This window comes from Electrophorus electricus, chromosome 1 (assembly GCF_013358815.1).
Source record: "Electrophorus electricus isolate fEleEle1 chromosome 1, fEleEle1.pri, whole genome shotgun sequence".
Lineage (NCBI taxonomy): Eukaryota > Metazoa > Chordata > Actinopteri > Gymnotiformes > Gymnotidae > Electrophorus > Electrophorus electricus.
Window position 1 is genome coordinate 16,679,123 of NC_049535.1, and position 18,944 is coordinate 16,698,066.

Sequence of the window (18,944 nt, forward strand, 5' to 3'; positions counted from 1 at the left end):
TTGACACACCCCGACAAATGTACAAAAGTATTTTCAAACCCCCAAAATACATTTAACAAGTAGATTCAATTCTTCTGCTGTGTGCCTGGAGTTGCACAACAACAACAACAACAACAAAAAAAACTCTACATAAAAGCCTGAGGTGTCAAATGAGCTCCGGCTGAGGTAAAGTTTCTCCTGCAGGGTTCGATTTAAATTCAGCACATCTCTGCTGGAGCTAATTCAGCCCAGCAGGTTTTACTGTGCGCAGAATCAAAAGTCACAGGGTTCCTGTCGGCCTGGTCATAATTCCACAGGGAATGTAATGTCAAAATAGCTAATTTCAATGGGCTCAGTTTAAAGGGGCTATAAAAGCCACTTGGGACATTGTCCACATTCTGGACATAGAGCAAATAGAAGGTTTAAGTATATTTATCTTGAAATGTGATATTTGAAACCTCCAGTTTCAAAAAATGGAAACTTTCTATGCATCCCAACTTTACTTTTGATTTTACTGAGCAAAAACGTAATATAAGAAATATTAACATATGCACAAACTAACTGATCACAGAATTTAAGAAGAATAAAAAAGAATTTTTTAAAAAATGAAAGAAGAAAGTTTTTACTTTTTTTCCCCCCTCCGATTCTGCAAAAAGTCTAAAAACACAAATGTCAATGAAAAATCATTGTATGACCACTGTCAAGATTTTGAGTAACTGAGCCCTGATTAGATCACATTTTCAGTTTTTCAGCTTTTATTAACCTTCATCTCAGCTTGATACATGCAGCAACACCCCTGTCTACACATGTGAAACCTGATAGCTGGATGGCCCCACAGCGCGACTCACCACACATTTATAGAAGCTTAGTTTGCCTGCCACTGCCCCTCCCCCCGAAACACAGGTGGATAAGTCCATTTGGTCATCAACTTTTCCTGATGTACCTCAGCAGCTGCAGGCTGATCCATAGCCCCACTCCGTCAGGGGGGTAGAGACCTACCAAATCTAGGTCACTGCCATTCGGCTGTCAGACCTCAAACACAGAGCTGTACAGATCTTATCCAAGTCAAGACCTCCATCAGGACCTCCAACCTGCCTAGACTCTCCCCTACCCAGAGCGTCGGCTGGGTGGACCGGCACACGGGGGTTTGTTTTATCGATCGTTCCCCCGACACACACCCTCAGGGCACCATGCAAAAGGCCACAAAGGTGATGATCACATCTGTGGTGATTTTGGTGGGCATGTGCTGTATGCTCACCGCCGTGGTGACGGACCACTGGGCCGTGCTGAGCCCGAAGGTGGAGGCTGTCAACACCACGTGTGAGGCGGCCCACTTCGGTTTATGGAAGCTCTGTAAGAAGTACATCTACATAGATGACGAGGACGTGGTGGGGCACGTGTGTGGACCCCTCAGCCTGCCGGGAGGTGAGTGTGGACAATGAAGGTTGCTGTCGTAGGTTTATCAGAAACATGTGGCATGAAGTGAGCTGAGCAAGAGTAAGTTAGTAAAAAAAGAAATGTTTACTTTCATCTATTGAATAAGTGAAAAAAAAGTAATTTGGGGTGTCCACATGGCATTGTGCATGTTTTCCAAACTCATATAAAGATTAAAAAGTACAAATGACTTGAGTCTCATTATGTTTTCTGTTTCTTAGTTTAATAATAAATACTATCAGTACTTTAATCTCGATATTGTATTTGTCTGAGCCTGTGGTTTGTTGAGTTCAAGAATCGAGAGCAGTCTATTATTTAGGTCAGTTACTCAATCTGTAGTTAATGGAGCTGCAAACATCTCCGCAATGTGGTGGCATGATCTTTCCTGCAGCCATGATGTACCAAACTTCCTTGTGCTAGAGCAGGCAGTCGTGCCTGTCTGGGCGGCCTACAGCCAAGACCATCACATTAGCACATCCATGCAGTGTTCGACTCAGGATTCTAAGCATGCATGCTGCATCGCCATTGCTGCTATACACGGTGCCTCACAATGTATACTGTAATGTCAACATCAAGCGACATTCTGCTCAAGCTAATACTGCTCTCTGTCAATATATGTACACGCTAAAGGAATTAACACGTGGCTCGTGTTTCAACACCACAGGTTATCTGCGAACTCCAGTAATATACCGCCAGAGTTAAGTAAGCTTAAATAGGGGTGAATCCATTGATCATATCTCATGCTCGGCTGTTCTCCACTGCCATTTAAACCTATAAGCACACAACTAGAAGTCCATCTGACAGGCGAGGCAATACTCGGGGCTATTCTTATAACCCAGGGCTTCAGTACCTGGACCTACATTAGATACTGTAAACGCACACCAAATGCGACAACGTTCACTAAGTTAATCCATTTGTCTGCTTAGTCGATATATTTATGAATATGAATAGAAATATGAATATAATACATCAAGATAGAAATGTTGAATGAGCTGCAAACAACGTGTTGAGAGGCCGCTCACTAATTCATTTGTGCATGTTTTTATTCCTTTAATACAAAGTCAGAAGGTGTTGACACAATATTGTCACAACTGCTGATGATCTAAATAATGCAGGACATTATTCTGGCTTGGCACAGCACTTAATCAGCCAGGCTGGTTGACTTAACATAAAAAAGCTAGTACACAGAGCAGTGCACGTTGTTTAGCCCAGGAGTTTCAAACCACAGCATGTTTCTGCCATGCTCAGTGTCTCAGACTACCTGAATTATAATGCAACTCTCCTGAGTGTAGGACTCAGTCTTTAACCCTGGTATGTTAAAGTTGTACATTAGTTACTCACTGGAATTCAGTTTAGAGGTTTTCCTCATAGGTTTAAAAGTATGGTTCTCAGAAATCATCTTTAATTTGCAAAAATAAAAATTGGATAATCTAAACTAATTTTTTTTGCAGGTTCACATCTAAAACATTTTCATTAACTCTGTTATAAACATTGGAGTTCTTTAACTGTCTAAGGACTGTCACGTAGCCAGCAATGAAAAAGTAGATGAAAGTATGACAGAATATGACAGTGAAGCTTCTCCTACAATGACCTTATTTGAAAGGCTCATTGATATGACCCTTGTCACTGAGTTCTTAGCATGTCATTAGTCAGACATCACTTCCTCATACTAAACATTATTATTTCCTGCATACTGTAAAAAACAGAGTATTAATAGCTAATTGCTAAAAGATGTATAAAAGTGAAAACAACTTATAGCAATTTAAAAAGCTTTGCATGTGATAAACTGAAGAAACACCCCCTCACATTCTACTGAATCAGAAAAATCAAAAGACAGGGAGGGTGATTCCTCCTGTCATAGGAAATCCCCACATATACGCATCCCTCCCTTCAGAACCACTCTGACAATGAATTGTTTCCGGGAGTCGTGGCAGAATTCATTGACAGCTGGAGTCACAAATCCAAGGCTGCGTCCAGGTCTAAATTAGGAGCTTCTAATATTTCAAGCTGACCATCAAAAGGTTGTGGGGGCCAACTAAAACACACCCTGGTCTGCACTGCAACTATCTGCACCGTATGGGTAATGGACAGAGCTGGTACATCTTGAGTGAATCATACACACTTACTACTAATGTCAGTTGGCATGTCCGGATTGTTTAAAACTTTCTCACCCTAAAACTAGCCAATAGATTAAAAAATTAATCTGTAGTGTATCCTAGTGAAACTACAGTCATTGTGAGGAATTGGCTAGACATGGCCTCATGTAGCCAAATATTTTCTCCTATTCTTCCAGTTTCTGAACTGCTTGGTCAAGACCATAGGGGAGCCGGGTAAAAATAATAGGTATACATTCTAAATGCACAGATTAATTTGAACCAGTGGTTTTATGTCCAAGCGTTTTCATTTGAAGTTCAGTGTGGTGTTGCCCAAACAGCTCCTGCCTGTTGGAGTTCCACACATTCCATGTTGAGGAATCAGGACACCTGCCTGTTGGATTGTATAATGGCAGCTATGTATGAAATGTTCAGAGAGAGAAATCCCCTTCAAACAGGTGTGGGACACTGATCTAAAGCGCCAGTTGCTCTAAAAATTATTTACATGTTGGCGGTCAGTTAAGATGGAAGGTGACATAATAAGGCCCGTTTCGTTTTCATGATACACTCAAGTGTAATGTTAACTTATCTCCTCTTAAACTTCACTTAGTTATAAAGTTGCTATGGAGAGTTAGTATTACAACACGTGTGATATATCTCAGAAGTACAACACAAGTATTATTGAATTTCTGCCAGCTGTTATAATATGACTAGGCTACTAGCCAATATTATGAGATTATGATAATTGTGTTTCTGTGTGAATCTAATTTAATTGATTAAAACAGGCCAGGGAATTCCCCTGTGAAAAAAGACTGTCCAAAAACACATTCAGAAAATAACTCAAGCAGTTATTTAATGGATAATGAATCCAACCCAAATTGTCCTGCAGGCCAGTGTTTCTTTAACCAATTTGCAGGATGCACCTTTTACTCCACGTTTTAGCCCTAACCTACCAGTAAACCTAGCAGGTATGCAGTCTTCTTAAGGATTTGGTTCCTGTATATCAGGTTTTGGGAAAGAACAACAATGAGGAGTGTCTGTTGGACATATGGTTAGAGCAGTTATGGAGATAATAATCTAATAATCTAGACCTAACCTAATCTATCAAATCTAGAACTGAGGGACTGTCCTGTGATGTGGAAGGATTCTGGATGGATATGCTAATCACTTCTGTTTTGTATATTTTACAAATTTCAGTGTCAGCCATTTAATATGTGACATGTATCAGGATACATTGTGAAAGCAACCAACCTCCACTCTTCTGCAGTACCATAACTGTTTTACTGACATGATAGTATGCTTGCATGTGTATACAAGACAGCAATAAAACCAAGAGGCCAGTGAAAGACAAATTTAGGCTATGTGAATAGCAGCTGCCCAGTGTTAGAAGGCGAGAATGATTTGAGAAAGCTCAAACTTTTGGTCACATGCTGAGAGACAGCTACGCCTGAGCATAACAGCCTACCTCCAGCTGGCACCAGCTCAATAGCTGGATGCAGTTTCAATATTGTTCAATGCAGAGTTGGTGCTGGCCCGGTGTGGGCTCACTATTGGCCCAGTGTAGCTTGGCCCACTATCGGTCCAAGGTGGTCCCATTGCAGGCCCAGGGGTAGGTTTTTCTTTTGCTCCAGTGCAGACTGAGGTTTGGCCTAGTGCATGTGTTCCTGGGATTGGCTCTGAGTTGGCAGAGTACAGACCCTTTGCTAGCCCAGTGCGTCTCCATGGAGATTACCCAAATGGCCAGCTGAGGGCGGGGGGGGTTGCTGTAGATTGGGCCAGAGAAACATTAGCAGCATGCCAGCGAATTTGGCATCTGAAAGAGTGATAGTCTAAGGGTAGTAAGAGCTTAGATTCAAACTGGTACAAAGTGATATTAATCTCATGCTCAGCAACTGAAATGAATTGATTTGAATTGGAGTGAAATGGAAAAGTAGCTGGTAAAGACTGCAGAACATTTATCAGTAGCATACAAGACTCGATGCTATTTCAGGTGAGGCTGAAGTAGGCTTGTTTGGCATTCATGCTTTATGAACTATTGTTTCTCCCTGACTGTGACTGGGTTGGATGCAGAAAGTGGTGGTCGACCATACAGCTGACTATGGGCATTGACTTCAAATGGTCATATTCTCAAGTTTGCTGTTTTTTTTCCATGCAGTCTTTGTTGCTGCTTTTGATGGTTGGTTGTGTAGCATTTTGCTCTCTGATGAGGAACACTTGTATTACACATCCACATACGACAGCCCTGGTTGTGTGAGGAAATTGGCATTATAGATTATTTTCAGTTTTAAACTTAAACTTAAACAGAAAGCTAACTTTCCCTCTGTGCGCTATTCCACAATGACAAACTCCGAAAACACTGAAGTTTCTTGAGAACTAGGCTAACACCGTGGAAAAGCCCAGAAGATGTTTCACTTAGGAAACATCTTACTTCTATTTGTAGGCCTTCTCATAACAGAAGAAATGAATATCAATGAAACTTGGCTCACAGATAGCAGACAGGGGCCTGTGTCCGCTGTTCAAATGCATGTTCTATTTTTAGTTCAACTCATAGAACAGGACATGGGTGCCATTTCGATCTCATTCATGCGGAAAATCCACTGCCAAGTCTCCTCATGCAGAAAAAAAACCTTCATAAAGAGCTTTAAATGCACTCTCTGCCCCTGAGAGAGTGTGATGTGTATAGTCGCTTTGTAACAAGAAGCTGATCAACACGGGCAGTGACTGAGCTGAGTAAAAAAAAGTGCAGCATTTTCACCAAATACGCCACTGCTCTGCATCGCCAGGCAGGTGATGCTTCATGGACCTGAGAAAGTAGGATTTTGTAAGAGAACCTTTAAGGATGGCATTTGAAATGGTTCCTAATATCATGGGCCATTTATCTTGGGAGATGTCCTTACTACGAAAAAAAAAGCAAAAGGATCATTGCCTGGGTTTTGTAAACAATATGAGGAAGGAAAAAAACATCAGAGAATCACCCACTTGTGGTGATGTATAATATTATTAATGATTTGACAGAGAATAGTAGGAGGAACCTTTGCATTCCAAGTGGTAAAGATGTTATATCAACACAAGGTCTCCTAGGACTACCTGATTAGTCATCTGATTTAAAAGGATGGTGCAACAAACCCCTCTCATCTACATAGATCAGATTCATAGCATGGAACACTGTGGTTCCAGAGGCTTGGCTTTAGCGGTTATGATCAGACTTCAGTGCTGTTTTTATGGATCAACATTTTAAACAAATGAATACTGGTAGATTCAAAGTTTCTTTTTCCCAGTGGTGGTGTCAGAGACTCACCACCCTGTGCTGTGTCATGTTTCTCAGTATGCACACACCTGAATCAACAGATGAGCTCATGGTTGTGGCCTTCTCAACAGAAAAGCTGCCATCCCATCTGGTGATTGGATTCCCAGGAGCAGTATTAAGAAACAACAGACAAAAAGACAATGCCGCACCATTACCTTGAATCTTGATCATGCAATGCGGGGTTTATCCAAATGATCTAGAATCATTTGATTTGGTTCTCTTCTTGGTCAAAACGCTGTGTGGTGATTGTTAATTAATTAAGCAAGTTAAAAACAGCAGCACAAATGAAGGACATACCCAGATTTTGGTTTTCCTCCGTGCATTCAAGGGGCTACAATTCACAAATGACCCAACTTAATTAATAACTCCCCTCATTTTTTTTCCTCACAGATGTCAACTGTTCCTACTTCCGACACTTTACTCCTGGAGAGGACTCTGAGATTTTTGACGTTAAAACACAGAGAGGTAAGGGGATTTGTTTGGTGTAGTGCAGTTCACTTAACATCTTTATGTTCTTGCTCACATCTGTGCAGAATAGCAATGTTGTGAATGACCACACAGACACAGACAGACAGATACACAACTTCAGGACACCTGACAACACAGTGTATATCTGCATATGCACTTCTGGTAATGTGAATGTACTTACAGTATGTTCAGGCTCTTATAGAATGTGTGTGATGGGTCTGACCCCAGTAGTATGCACACCATTCTGTCTGCTTCATGAGTGCACGCTCCATACAGCTGAGCATGCAGTAAGAGGACTCCAAGAGGACCCTGAGAGGAGGGCCATCACACAGGAATGCTAGGAAATAGATGAGGACAAACTAGAGAATGGAGACCAATCCAAGTTTCACGACAATCCACCTTAAATCACTACAATTACACCATTGTTGTGCTTCATGAAATATACTATGCAGAGAACTTTTTTTTATTGAAGAAGCAAAGCAGACTAAGGCAAAACGATAGCTCCGTGATGAACGCAGCATGGTGATGTTAGCCATGGGCACTTCACAAACACTAAGGTAGGGAATTTTAATGGTAGTACTAAAGTTTCTGTGTGCCAACTGCAAATCCATTTTGCATCGACGAAGAACAAACTGGATCGTCTGCGCGTCCGTAAACAGCAGCTTTGCCCAATCTTTCTCTTTGTCCCGGCGGCCGCCTTCCCTGTATCCTCTCAATCGTGTAAAAAAGGCCAGACTGGTGTTAAGACATGGCCTAGAGGGCAGCAGCTGGGCATTTGCCACCCGTCTGTCATCCTCCACCTGTCTGGGCAGTCTTACGGCATCTCTGTTGTCTGCGGCCCCCCCAGCATGCTAGAAGACCACCCGCCCTTTTCTTTTCCACCCTTGGGCCACACACTTCATGCTATATTTTATATGACTGACTAAAGTCATAAAATAATTCTGATCTAGCTTCAGGAATTGTATTGAAACTTGATTTATTCCACATGAGGTCCAGCAGACAATCCCAGGATACACTGATAAGTTACATAACCAGGCAAAATAATGAAAGTTTATTCTGAAACTAATATTAACATGTTCCCCTAGAAGCTGCACACATAAAAACTTATGTTCTGATGGACAACTGGTAACTGGCCATTGAGCTCATTATTTGGATACTTAAATTTTGAGTAATTTAATTAACTTTAGGCACATATCAAAATGTAATGGCCTTTATAATTTAACACATGGGAAAAAAAAATTGAATAGCATTACTCTTTCAAAATGTTCAACATTTCAAGTTTTGGCAATGTAAATAGTACAATCTCAATGGTGCCTCAGCTTCTCATACAGACGTGCAGTCTTGGGAGTATCTTGGCTGTGTCTTAGCTGCCGTTAAGTTTTACAGATGATTATTCAACTAAAAGACTCTTTCTCATTAATAATATGGACTCCCCTTTCTTTCCAGAATATAATATCTCAGCAGCAGCCATTGCTGTTTTCAGCCTGGTATTCATGATCCTGGGAACCATGTGCATGCTGGGATCCTTCAGGAAAGACAAAGACTTCCTCCACAAACCTGCTGGAATGTTTTACGCATTTTCCGGTAAGGCAAGGACATTTTTCATGTCTGCATATCTTTTCATACCAAAGGTCTCAACAGAAAATATTAGCCATAAAAATGTTACACAGAACCACATTTCCACATGTGTGGAAAGCGTATTAGAAAGAGTTCTATACTTTAAAGTTCTCCCAGGCTCCATCTGATCTGTAAAGCACTTATCTGTAAAGGAAAGATCTGTAAAGGAATTATCTGAAAATAAATTATCTGAAAATAAATTATTTTGAATCCAAGGAGGTCATGCATGACCACAGATCACTAACTAATAAAACACTTTATTTGTAGAGCTCCTTTTTAAAGACAGAAAATAGAGAAAACAAATAAGCATACTAAAGCTTCTTACATTTAATACCTCAGGAACGCATTTGCAAAGAATGAAAAAGAAACAGAAAGTTAAATATAACTAATTTAAGAATAAAGTTCATTTAAAAAATACAAGGAAAAATCTAAAGAGACATTAAAAGAATGAATCCTTTTAAAATAAAAGACAATGTTAAAACCATATTTCTGCCATTCAACGAAATAAAAATGCAAGTGCCTTGAGCAAAACAAAGTGCATAGTTAATGTAATGCGGGGAGGCAGAGCAGGATGCAGGGGCGAATTGCATGAAACAGGACAAAAGGTTGATTCACACAAAATATCAAACATAGCGCTCAGGCACGTGTAAGATTAAACACATACAATATTCACACTTAAAAGGCTTATATACACTATCAAACACTAACAATACAAAATGAGGAGCAGGTGTGGAACACAGGGCCATATGTGGCCATACGGATGAACACACACACATACACCCACACAACCATACACACACACACACACACACACACACGTTTGGGAGGAGGGGCCGTACCATGACAGGGGCCGTACCATACCCTAACGGCGTGACTCCTGGTGCACCAACCTATCGGGCTATGACCCCAAAATCAACGTGAAATGCCGAGGCCAGAGGATCGAGCGACCCGACACAGACCAGTGCAAGCAGGTCAGAAGGGAGGAAGGCAGGCACCAACACAACAACAAACACAGAGACGGACACATGTACAGGCACAGTTAGCAGGAGCCCCAGCCAGTCCACCTATTGTCAGCTGGGTCGGAGTCCGCGCTGGCTGGGCAGGGTCCTCCCTCAACGGCTTGGGTGGAGGCGGCTGCTGAGGCTTTGGTGCCCGCGTGTCCAGAAGCGCACAAGCTGATTTGTCCGTTTCAGGGGTGGGCACTGGTGACGTTGCCTTCTTGCCTTTACGAGGCTTAGGCGTAGGCGCTTGAGCTCTGGGGCTGCAAGCCTTCACGGAGGGAGTGTCCTCATCAGACGATGACACCTCTCTGCAAGCCCTACTGGACAGCCTGCTTGCTCCGGAGCAGCGCCTCCTGGGTGGAGACTTGTGTGGTACATTTGGTTCTGGAGGCACTTCATTCTCGGAGTCCACTGGCACGGTGTCCATAACCGAGAGAGAATCCCCATAGAGGACCTCTTCCACCTCCATCGCCGGATTGTCCATACGATCGACCTCCGAGTCCGATTAGAGGCTGATGTCTGTATACCCCTCACTCCATTCATACTCCCTGTAGCTCTCCCGGTAGTCCCAATATGGATAATAGGACCCCGCGGAGTCCGGACCTGGATACTGTTCTTCCTCGTACCAGTTCTTATAGTCCATCAAGGGCCTGTAGGACTCCGCAGAGTCCAACACTGCACTACACCCAGGGCCCCCCCAAAATTTTCCAGGAACATGTTCCCTGTTGTACCAGAACAGAGAGTGCCCAAGAGTATGGGTCGGTTTCCCTGTAAGGGCTTGGGAGGAACGGTTACGTGTTTTCTTCCCGTTCTTCTTCTTTTTACTCCTCTTTCCCAGCATCCTTTAGCGGTCTGTGTTTCTGTAACGCGAGGAGGCAGAGCAGGATGCGGGGGCGAGTTGCGTGAAACAGGACGAAATGTTTATTCGCACAAAATATCGAACATAGCGCTCAGGCGCATGTAAGATTAAACACCGACAATATTCACACTTAAAAGATTCACACACTAACAATACACAACGAGGAGCAAGTGTGGAACGCAGGGAGGGCGTGGCCATACGGACGAACACACACACACACACACACACACACACACACACACACACACACACACACATGCATACATACACAGGGAGACGTTTGGGAGTAGGGGCCGTACCATGACAGTTAAAAGTGAAAACAATATTTTCAAAATTGGCAAAGCAGTCAAGGCAGAGCAGGTAATGAAAAGCCTTACAGAAAAAAGGAAGATCTTAACTTTCTTCTAGAAAGTGTTTTAAATCAGAACTTGCACAGTGCAGAGGTAAACCTTGCCACAGTGACCTGAGCTTTAGTTGCTGCCATAGCCCTGGGATGGATACTGGGGCTCTCATTGGCTAGGAAGGCGATCATTAGCTCTGTCTCCCCAGTTGCTGTGTGACATTACAGACAATGGAGGTGTCTTGTTGGTCTCCTTCCCAGAGCTGTGGAACTTTCTCCTAGGAGGACACTGACAAGGGATTGATTGCCATTTTGTTCCTCTTATTTACAACTTTTTCCAAGAGACTTCATAAAGACTTTATTTCCCTTTACTGTGTAAACAGTCCTACATGGAAGCTTCTTCCTGGGAAATCTGTTCTATGCACCATACCTCCTTTTTCCATTCATCTGTCTCTCTCTCTTATCTGTGCTTCTCCACTTCATCCCTCGTTTCCCCCATCCACCCCCCACTCCCCACCCCGTGCCCCCCATTCCCAAGGTCTGTGTGCGATCATCTCCGTGGAAGTGATGAGGCAGTCGGTGAACAGGATGATCGAGAGCAAGGAAACCATCTGGATCGAGTACTACTACTCGTGGTCCTTCGCCTGCGCCTGCACAGGCTTTGCCCTGCTCTTCCTCAGCGGGGTCAGCCTGCTCTTGCTCTCCATGCCCCAGATGCCCAGGAACCCGTGGGAGACCTGCATGGACGCTGAACCTGAACCGATTGAGTAGGGCAGACCCTGCCGCGAAGCCGTCCTGTCATGCCACTGCCTTCTTCCTGATACTGATCGAAGCTGCAGTGCGGAAACATGGGCTCAATAAAACACAGCGAGAGGCTTATTTATTTTTTTTAACAGCATCTTCTTTTGACTACATGTTACTACTAGTGAGCAAGGAAGGATTTTAAACGTGCTTGCACTGCTCAAAAACATCCTTTCTCTCATGTGGTAACCTCTACTTGTGCACATCTGCTCTATTAGAAATTAACAGAAAAAGGAATTCCACCCATTTTCTTTTTTATATCCACAATGAGATGACTTGGTCTGCTTTAATGTGTGTTTTGTATTACATTGCTGTACATTTACACGTTTGCAACAGTTGCAACATGCTGTTCAGAACCAAGTTGGTTTCACCTGATGAAATCCACACCCAGGACATAGTGAGGACATAATGAAAGGGTTTTTAAAGAAGAATGTAGTTGTTTGCCTATGAAGGCAACATTCAATTTGAGTATTTTCAAGAACCATCTTGATGGTGTATATTTCAAAAGTGCTCATATTTACGAGGACAATGCTGATGTAATACAAAAATGACTAATATTAGCATTTATTGTATTTGTTTTCTGTAATGTGATTTTGTAACTGCTTCATCTGCCCCGCTTAAGACGCTGAGCACTGTCAGCGGTTGTGGCATTGATTTGTCTGTAAGATAGCTTTGTCTGGGGACACACTAGATGTGTTATCTGCTTTCAGCTCGGTACAGAATTTTAATATCCAGTCTGTTGTAGCCTATGAATGCCTGGCCAGACACTTTGGAGTGGTTTCAGTTCGGGCAGGTGCAAACAAAATGGCGTCCACTGCTCTTTAGAGTTTCATGAGTAGAAAAACAACTAGCTCAACCATGGCAGTCCCAGCCCTGCTTTCCCACAGATTCTATCCACTCACCCAAGTTTTAGACTTTAGGCCTCTTAGATTTTCCTGTGAATGCAGATATATTGCTTTTCTATGTTTGGTAAGATATTCAATATTAAGTTCATTATAGTTTCTCATAACTCTCTTCATATAACAAAATGAAAAGAGACTTCTTTAAACCTCTGAATTCTGAATTGCAACTTTGCCATTGAGTCGCAGCTTCTCAGAAGCTTGTACTTTAACACTTGACAATGTAAACTACTCTTACATTTAAGTAATGGTACATTTTTGGCTGCCACACAACTGTAAAATCTGTAAAAACAAAACAGGACAACTGTGAATGGTACTTTCATATTTCACGAGACAGCAGTGTGAGCCATTTTTACTTTTGATACAGATAAATGCACAATCTAATGAAAGTAAGACAACAACTCACTTCGTTTCGAATGTTAACCCTACACAAGGACACATTTCCTTTGCAGGATATAAAACCTATTATGACATCATACCTTCTAGAACCCTGCTCTTAAAGGTGCAGGGATGTTGTGTTCAAAAAGCACTGACTGAAACAAATCATTTGAAAGTTTTACTTAAAAGTTATCAATCTAGCACCTTGGTATTGTTTCTAAAGATGCAAATATAATGCATAAAGTAATTTGTTATTTCTACCCCTTAAACTTTTTCATTTGAACATAATTTAATTAAACTTGTTTATATCTGGCATTTTTAATTTCAGCATATTTGATTATAAGAAAGAGATGATAGCCCTGCAGAGGAAACCCTCTATGTAAATGATTAAAACTGTCTAAAATTCCACTTAGCTTTTCCCAAAGCTTTAAACAAAATATAAAGTTTGTAGTGTCAAACACATTATATTTTTGCATTTTTCCCTTATTATTTCATTCATTATTATTATTTCTTATCTGCATACTCTAACTGAGAGTTTTCAGATATGTATTGCAGATATACTTCCTTTCTAAAATCTGTCTTCATGTATGCTTCCTATGTCATATATTTGTATTGGAAAATGATAATAAATGACACTATTTACACAGAAATGTTGTTTAAAGTGATTGTTAGTTGTCCTCCAGGCCAGACTGAGCCACTCCGTGGTTTTGCTCTGTCCCAACACCCCAGAGGCAAACGGGCTGTGCTTGAATCTGTGGCACTGCCAGTGAGTCTTGATGATAGATCGTTATGATGGATCATAGTCTTCTTCTGGAGCCAGGGTGAATGTATTACGCCACCTGGCCATAGATGATGGGAAATGGAAGGTTTCTGGTGCAGCTAACCAGTGGCAATTTATGTCTATACTATTACTGTGAATGACAGCCATGTGACAAGGCCTCAGGTTGTGCTAATTATTCATGCTTCCTTTGGAAAAGCAGACAGCGCTATTAAAATTGGACCTGGCGTATCCATCCAAAACAAAAGCAACATTCAATGGCATACCGAAAGGTATGTATGAGAGTCAGGACCCAGTGTGGAGTAGAATGTTCCACTGAGCAGGAAATGAGGGCATCAGGTCATGTATAAAATGCCAAGATTTAATTTTAGCACATAAAACCTATCATCAACAAAAACTATAAGAAAGAAAGAAAGGTGCCCAGATGTGCTCCAAAAATGCGTGAAATAAGCCACAGGAGAACAAATGTTGAAACTGCAGACTGTTGTGAAATCCTACAACTACAAACATATATAGGGAATACCTGATTATGATCAAAAGCTCCTTCCAATTGCACCAGAAGAAAGGTTGCCTTTCTACACTGCCGTGTGTGTGAAGCCCCTCCCCATTATTCAGCCTTGCCAATCACGTCCGTTCCCAGTGGGTGCTGCCACATGCAGGGAACGCAATCATGACAATAATGAGGGGGGACGAATCAAACATCAGAGAAACTGGCGACACGGGGCCCAACTGTGTGGAATTACAATGAACCGGGATCAGGCGATTTGCACTCCCCAACAGAGTTCCAAAAAGTGTGTAAGTGTGTGTGTGTGTGTGTGTGTGTGTGTGTGTGTGTGTGTGTGTGTGGTGTGCGTGTCATGGAGGAAATGGCATTATCAGAGCTAACCTCTAGCATGCAACTGCTTTTCCATGCAAGATGTAAGTTACCAAATAAATTAAATGAGACATCTTATATGACATTTTAATCTTCAGTAACAAAAGAGCTTTATCTGAGTTTTCATGTGTGAATACAGTATGAATTTGTTTTAAACTAATATGCCTTGGTTTTTTGAGAGGTACTTATGTCAGATGATTGTTTTTGGGAGTTAATGTAGCTGTAACTGCATAGACTGAAGGAATCAATCATATCATTTATAGGATCTCTGTTTCATTCTTAGGAATGCAATAATAAAAGGCTACTGGGTTCCTCTAGAGAAATCAGACATGCGGACATCAGTGTGCGGCTCTGAATTCTCTATTTAGTGATATCCTTGATAATCATAGCAGGGACAATGTGTGTATTTGAAAACCAGTGTACCTGGCAATTAAGGTAACTTTCCAGTTCACAATGGGACTCCATGCATTAATTTGGCAGCATGTGGTGTGCAAGTGCATGTCAGTGATATGCTAGCATTAGCATGGACAGATACAAAACCAGCTCTTCAATTATTCTGCTCGTGGTACAAAAAGTATTTGATGTTGTTCAGACCCTGCCAATGATCAAGATGCTTGCTAGGTTGCAAATTAATGCTCTTTGATCTTTCACAGGCAAACTCTGTGACAATATAACTGAAGAGCCACAAAATACTATTGTAGACATGCTAAAATTTAACATGCAGACAACTTAGTGATTTTGTTGCTAACTTTTCATACCCCTTTACTGAATTTTTGGACAAATCACAGCTACTTTCTATAGAAGACAGTCACCAGTACTGTACAGTGAATGGCAGAGAGGTGGAGCAGAATTTAGTCGTCACGACAACCTAAATGTGAATGAACTGCACATGTGCAAACAATGTTGCCAAGGACCAATCACTAATCTGTATTGTTTGCCCGTCCTTTGTTTTAATGTAAACAATTTAATTTGATCATTTTGACCGGATAATAGGTCCTGTGTGATTTATTATCCAGACGGAGGCTGTGAGCTGTGTGAAAGAGAAAATACAAAAGATATTCTGAACAACTGCTATTTTAAAATTGTGTGTGTAGTGATTTTGACAGATGAGCTTGTGGTTATAAAATCAGAATTATAGTGCAGAGCAGCATTTAAAAGGTGACTGCTGGTTAATATGTAGTGTTAATTGGCTGCATTTAAGTCACTATTTCATACGTGTTGTGATGTCTAACAACAGAAACATGTAAATGAGTTCAGCTTTATTGGGAATTTGGCTGTATTAAAATAATTTTTTACTCAAATATAAAGAAGGAACATGAACATGAACGCAGTCCCCCACTACTAGAAAATATGCAGTATTTTTGGGCAATAATATTAATATTATTAATTATTAATATTGATATTTGGGGAATTTGCAGGAGTCTGCACAGCCGGGGTCACAGGGGTCGCAGGGGTGCAATGGCTGACCTTTGCCTTGGTGAACCACCTACTCCATTACAGTATTTCCCCTGCCAGGTAAGTATCAAAAATCGCTTCTCTGCCTTTTTGCTAAGCTCAAGTGTATTGCAATACAGTATATGTGAGCACAGAGAGTAGGGGAGAAGCAACACCATCTGACACTAGGCAGCATGCAAATGTCACGTGATGATGTCAAAAAATATGCTAATTATCACATGCCGTGATCTAGTGAAATTTAGCGACTTTTTTGAGCAACTACTTTAGCTACTTTCCACTGAAAATAGTTGGCAACGATAACAACAACCTTGCATCTATCCTATACATGCCTTCATAGAAAATAAGGATTTGAGAAGATTGTTCGTTTGTTTGAGGAGTTATGTCTATGGTCCCTCAACACCAACAATGAGCCTTGAAATCCTTTTTGTCTTCCTGGGGGACACTACAAACCCACCATTTTACAGACACTGAATCCATTTCCAATAAACAAATGGCAGTTTTGCAATATCCAGTCTCTACGCCTTCAGTCATTCTGAACATGGAGACTGAAAGGCATGCTGGGACCGATGATTTTATGATTAGAAATAATTATTCTATCCTCCGTAGCTCATTGTGGTTTTAGGGGGTAAATTATCTGCATAAATTGAGCTTGTTGGAAAGTTTACTCCTTTTTTGATGAGGGTGTGCATAAAATGAAGCCTATGATACCTTATCACGAATGTGGTTTTACGGGAGAAGTCATTCCATTTTAAATGGTTCCCATTCATTTATATTTACTGTGACTGAAAGGGTGACAGAGGCAACCTAAACAACAGTAAAATTCTTCAGTCACAAAAACAGGATCTTAGTCACTTTGCAAGCTGTTATTTGGCCTTTTACATCCAAACGAATCATGGGCACGTGTAATTTACTATAAACTTTATGTGCATTTTACACAACTGCTACTGCTGTTGATTTTATTGAGGTTCACCTTAATGCTGTATATTTGAAACACATCTAGATACTTGCAGAATTGTTGGGGGCTTTGTGTCTAATCCAGAGACCCAGCAGAGTGGCAGGCAGTGACCTTTCACCTTCACTGCTAACAAAACCCAAGTGCTGAAAAACACAATAATGCTCTACAGGTGAATGGTACCCCAGAAGAGTGCTGAACCTCTCCCAGTGCAGTGATATATAATGTCATGATCAAGAGAAAGGATGTCACATACATTCTCATGAGTTCATTCAAATGCCAAGCGATGGAGTTGACTTAACAGAGAGGACGGATGTGAAATTTGTTCGTTTATTTACTGCGTTGTTCTGCATGAGAGAAGGATTGAAGTGATTTTGTCACACCTGCCACAACCACACCATCTGACTACGCTACCCAGAAATCCCCTGTTTGTTCCCAGTCTCCTGAATATTAATATCATGTGTGTCTTTTTAACATGCTGTGTCTTTGTTTATATATATATCCCTAGGAGTTCATTCAATCTTTGCGAAGTCTTATTTGCCTACCTTACATTACTGAGCATTACTGGGCATGTTTCTCTGGTCTCTTATTTCACTGCTCGTATCTTTGGATTACTCTTTGCGTGCCCCTTTCGGATTTGTTTATTGTATCAGATATAAACTGCCTGATTCTCGGACTACGTTTTGGATTGCTCTTTATTATTAAATTTCACAGTATTCTTGCACTCGACTCCGTCTCTGTTCTCCTAATGTTACAGAAAACTTCACTACTACTACGGAGTCGGCAGGTACTAGGACATTTCCAGACACTTTAACCGCTCAAGGGCAGTTGTTAAGCCAGCATCATCAAAGACTGGAATCCTTAAGTGATATGGTGGAGGAGTTGACTAGGCAGACACAGCAACTTACGGCCTTGGTTCCCTCGGTCACAGAGTTAATGCCCTACTTGGCTGTACTACCTGCCAGTGAGGTCAGAAATCCTGGTGTCATCGCACCTCCTCCACCCTCAGCTTCCAGTTCTCCCTTTTGTTTTGCTCCCCAGGATAAGTATAATACAATACCCATCCCATTGGATCTGGTTGCATTAAACAGTGTACTGTTCCTGTTACTTTGCGCACCAGTGCCCTTCACATAGAAACAATAAAAAAGGAGATATTTTCCAAGTAATTGTTGGGTCATACATGGCTTCTCCATCAGAACCCTGTGATTTGCTGAGAGAGGCCTGACATAACCGCATGGTCAGCTTTTTGTAGAGAGACTCTCCACATTTGTGGAGAGTACTATGAATATCAAGTTATGCTTTATGGTCTTGCCAATGCTCCTTCTGTATTCCAGTCATTCATAAATGACTTGTTAAGACATGCTTGGTAAGTTCATGGTCACCTACATAGACGACATTAGTGTACTCCCCATCTCTGCCTTCCATCTCCAGAAGACAACCTTCCTCGGGTACATTATCAGTGACACAGGAGTCACCATGGATGGTAAAAAAGTGGATGCTGTGGTGAATTGGCCAGAGCCACCAACTCCAAAGAAGTTACAGAGGTTTTTGTGGTTCACAAATATCTACAGTTCCTGTCCAGAGGAGAAACTATATGTGTTGCCTGCTTTCCACAACAGACTGATCACCTGGGTACATACTTCACTTACCTCTGGTCATCCCAGGGAAATACTCAGCAGTTTGTGTCCCACAGGTATTGGTGGGAGACC

The 18,944-nt window shown here is 41.6% G+C and overlaps 1 protein-coding gene and 1 pseudogene across 1 annotated transcript; one reads left to right on the top strand and one right to left on the bottom strand.

Moving 5' to 3' along the window:
* Nucleotides 1-977: 977 nt before the first annotated feature.
* Nucleotides 978-13,826, top strand: cacng1a (calcium channel, voltage-dependent, gamma subunit 1a). Its single transcript, XM_027031144.2, has 4 exons — nt 978-1,404; nt 7,204-7,278; nt 8,728-8,865; nt 11,637-13,826. Exons 1-4 carry the CDS (start codon nt 1,170-1,172, stop codon nt 11,867-11,869), a joined length of 681 nt encoding a protein of 226 aa, XP_026886945.2. The 5' UTR covers nt 978-1,169; the 3' UTR covers nt 11,870-13,826.
* A 2,310-nt stretch (nt 13,827-16,136) lies between these two features.
* On the bottom strand, nt 16,137-16,351 carry LOC113590836 (annotated as a pseudogene).
* Between the last annotated feature and the right edge of the window lie 2,593 nt (nt 16,352-18,944).

Excerpts from the sequence above, each read along its gene's own strand:
- cacng1a (XM_027031144.2), top strand. The coding sequence starts at position 1,170 with ATGCAAAAGGCCACAAAGGTGATGATCACATCTGTGGTGATTTTGGTG. Across the intron at positions 1,405-7,203 it reads ACCCCTCAGCCTGCCGGGAG|ATGTCAACTGTTCCTACTTC; the intron begins GTGAGTGTGGAC and ends TTTTCCTCACAG. Across the intron at positions 7,279-8,727 it reads TGACGTTAAAACACAGAGAG|AATATAATATCTCAGCAGCA; the intron begins GTAAGGGGATTT and ends CTTTCTTTCCAG.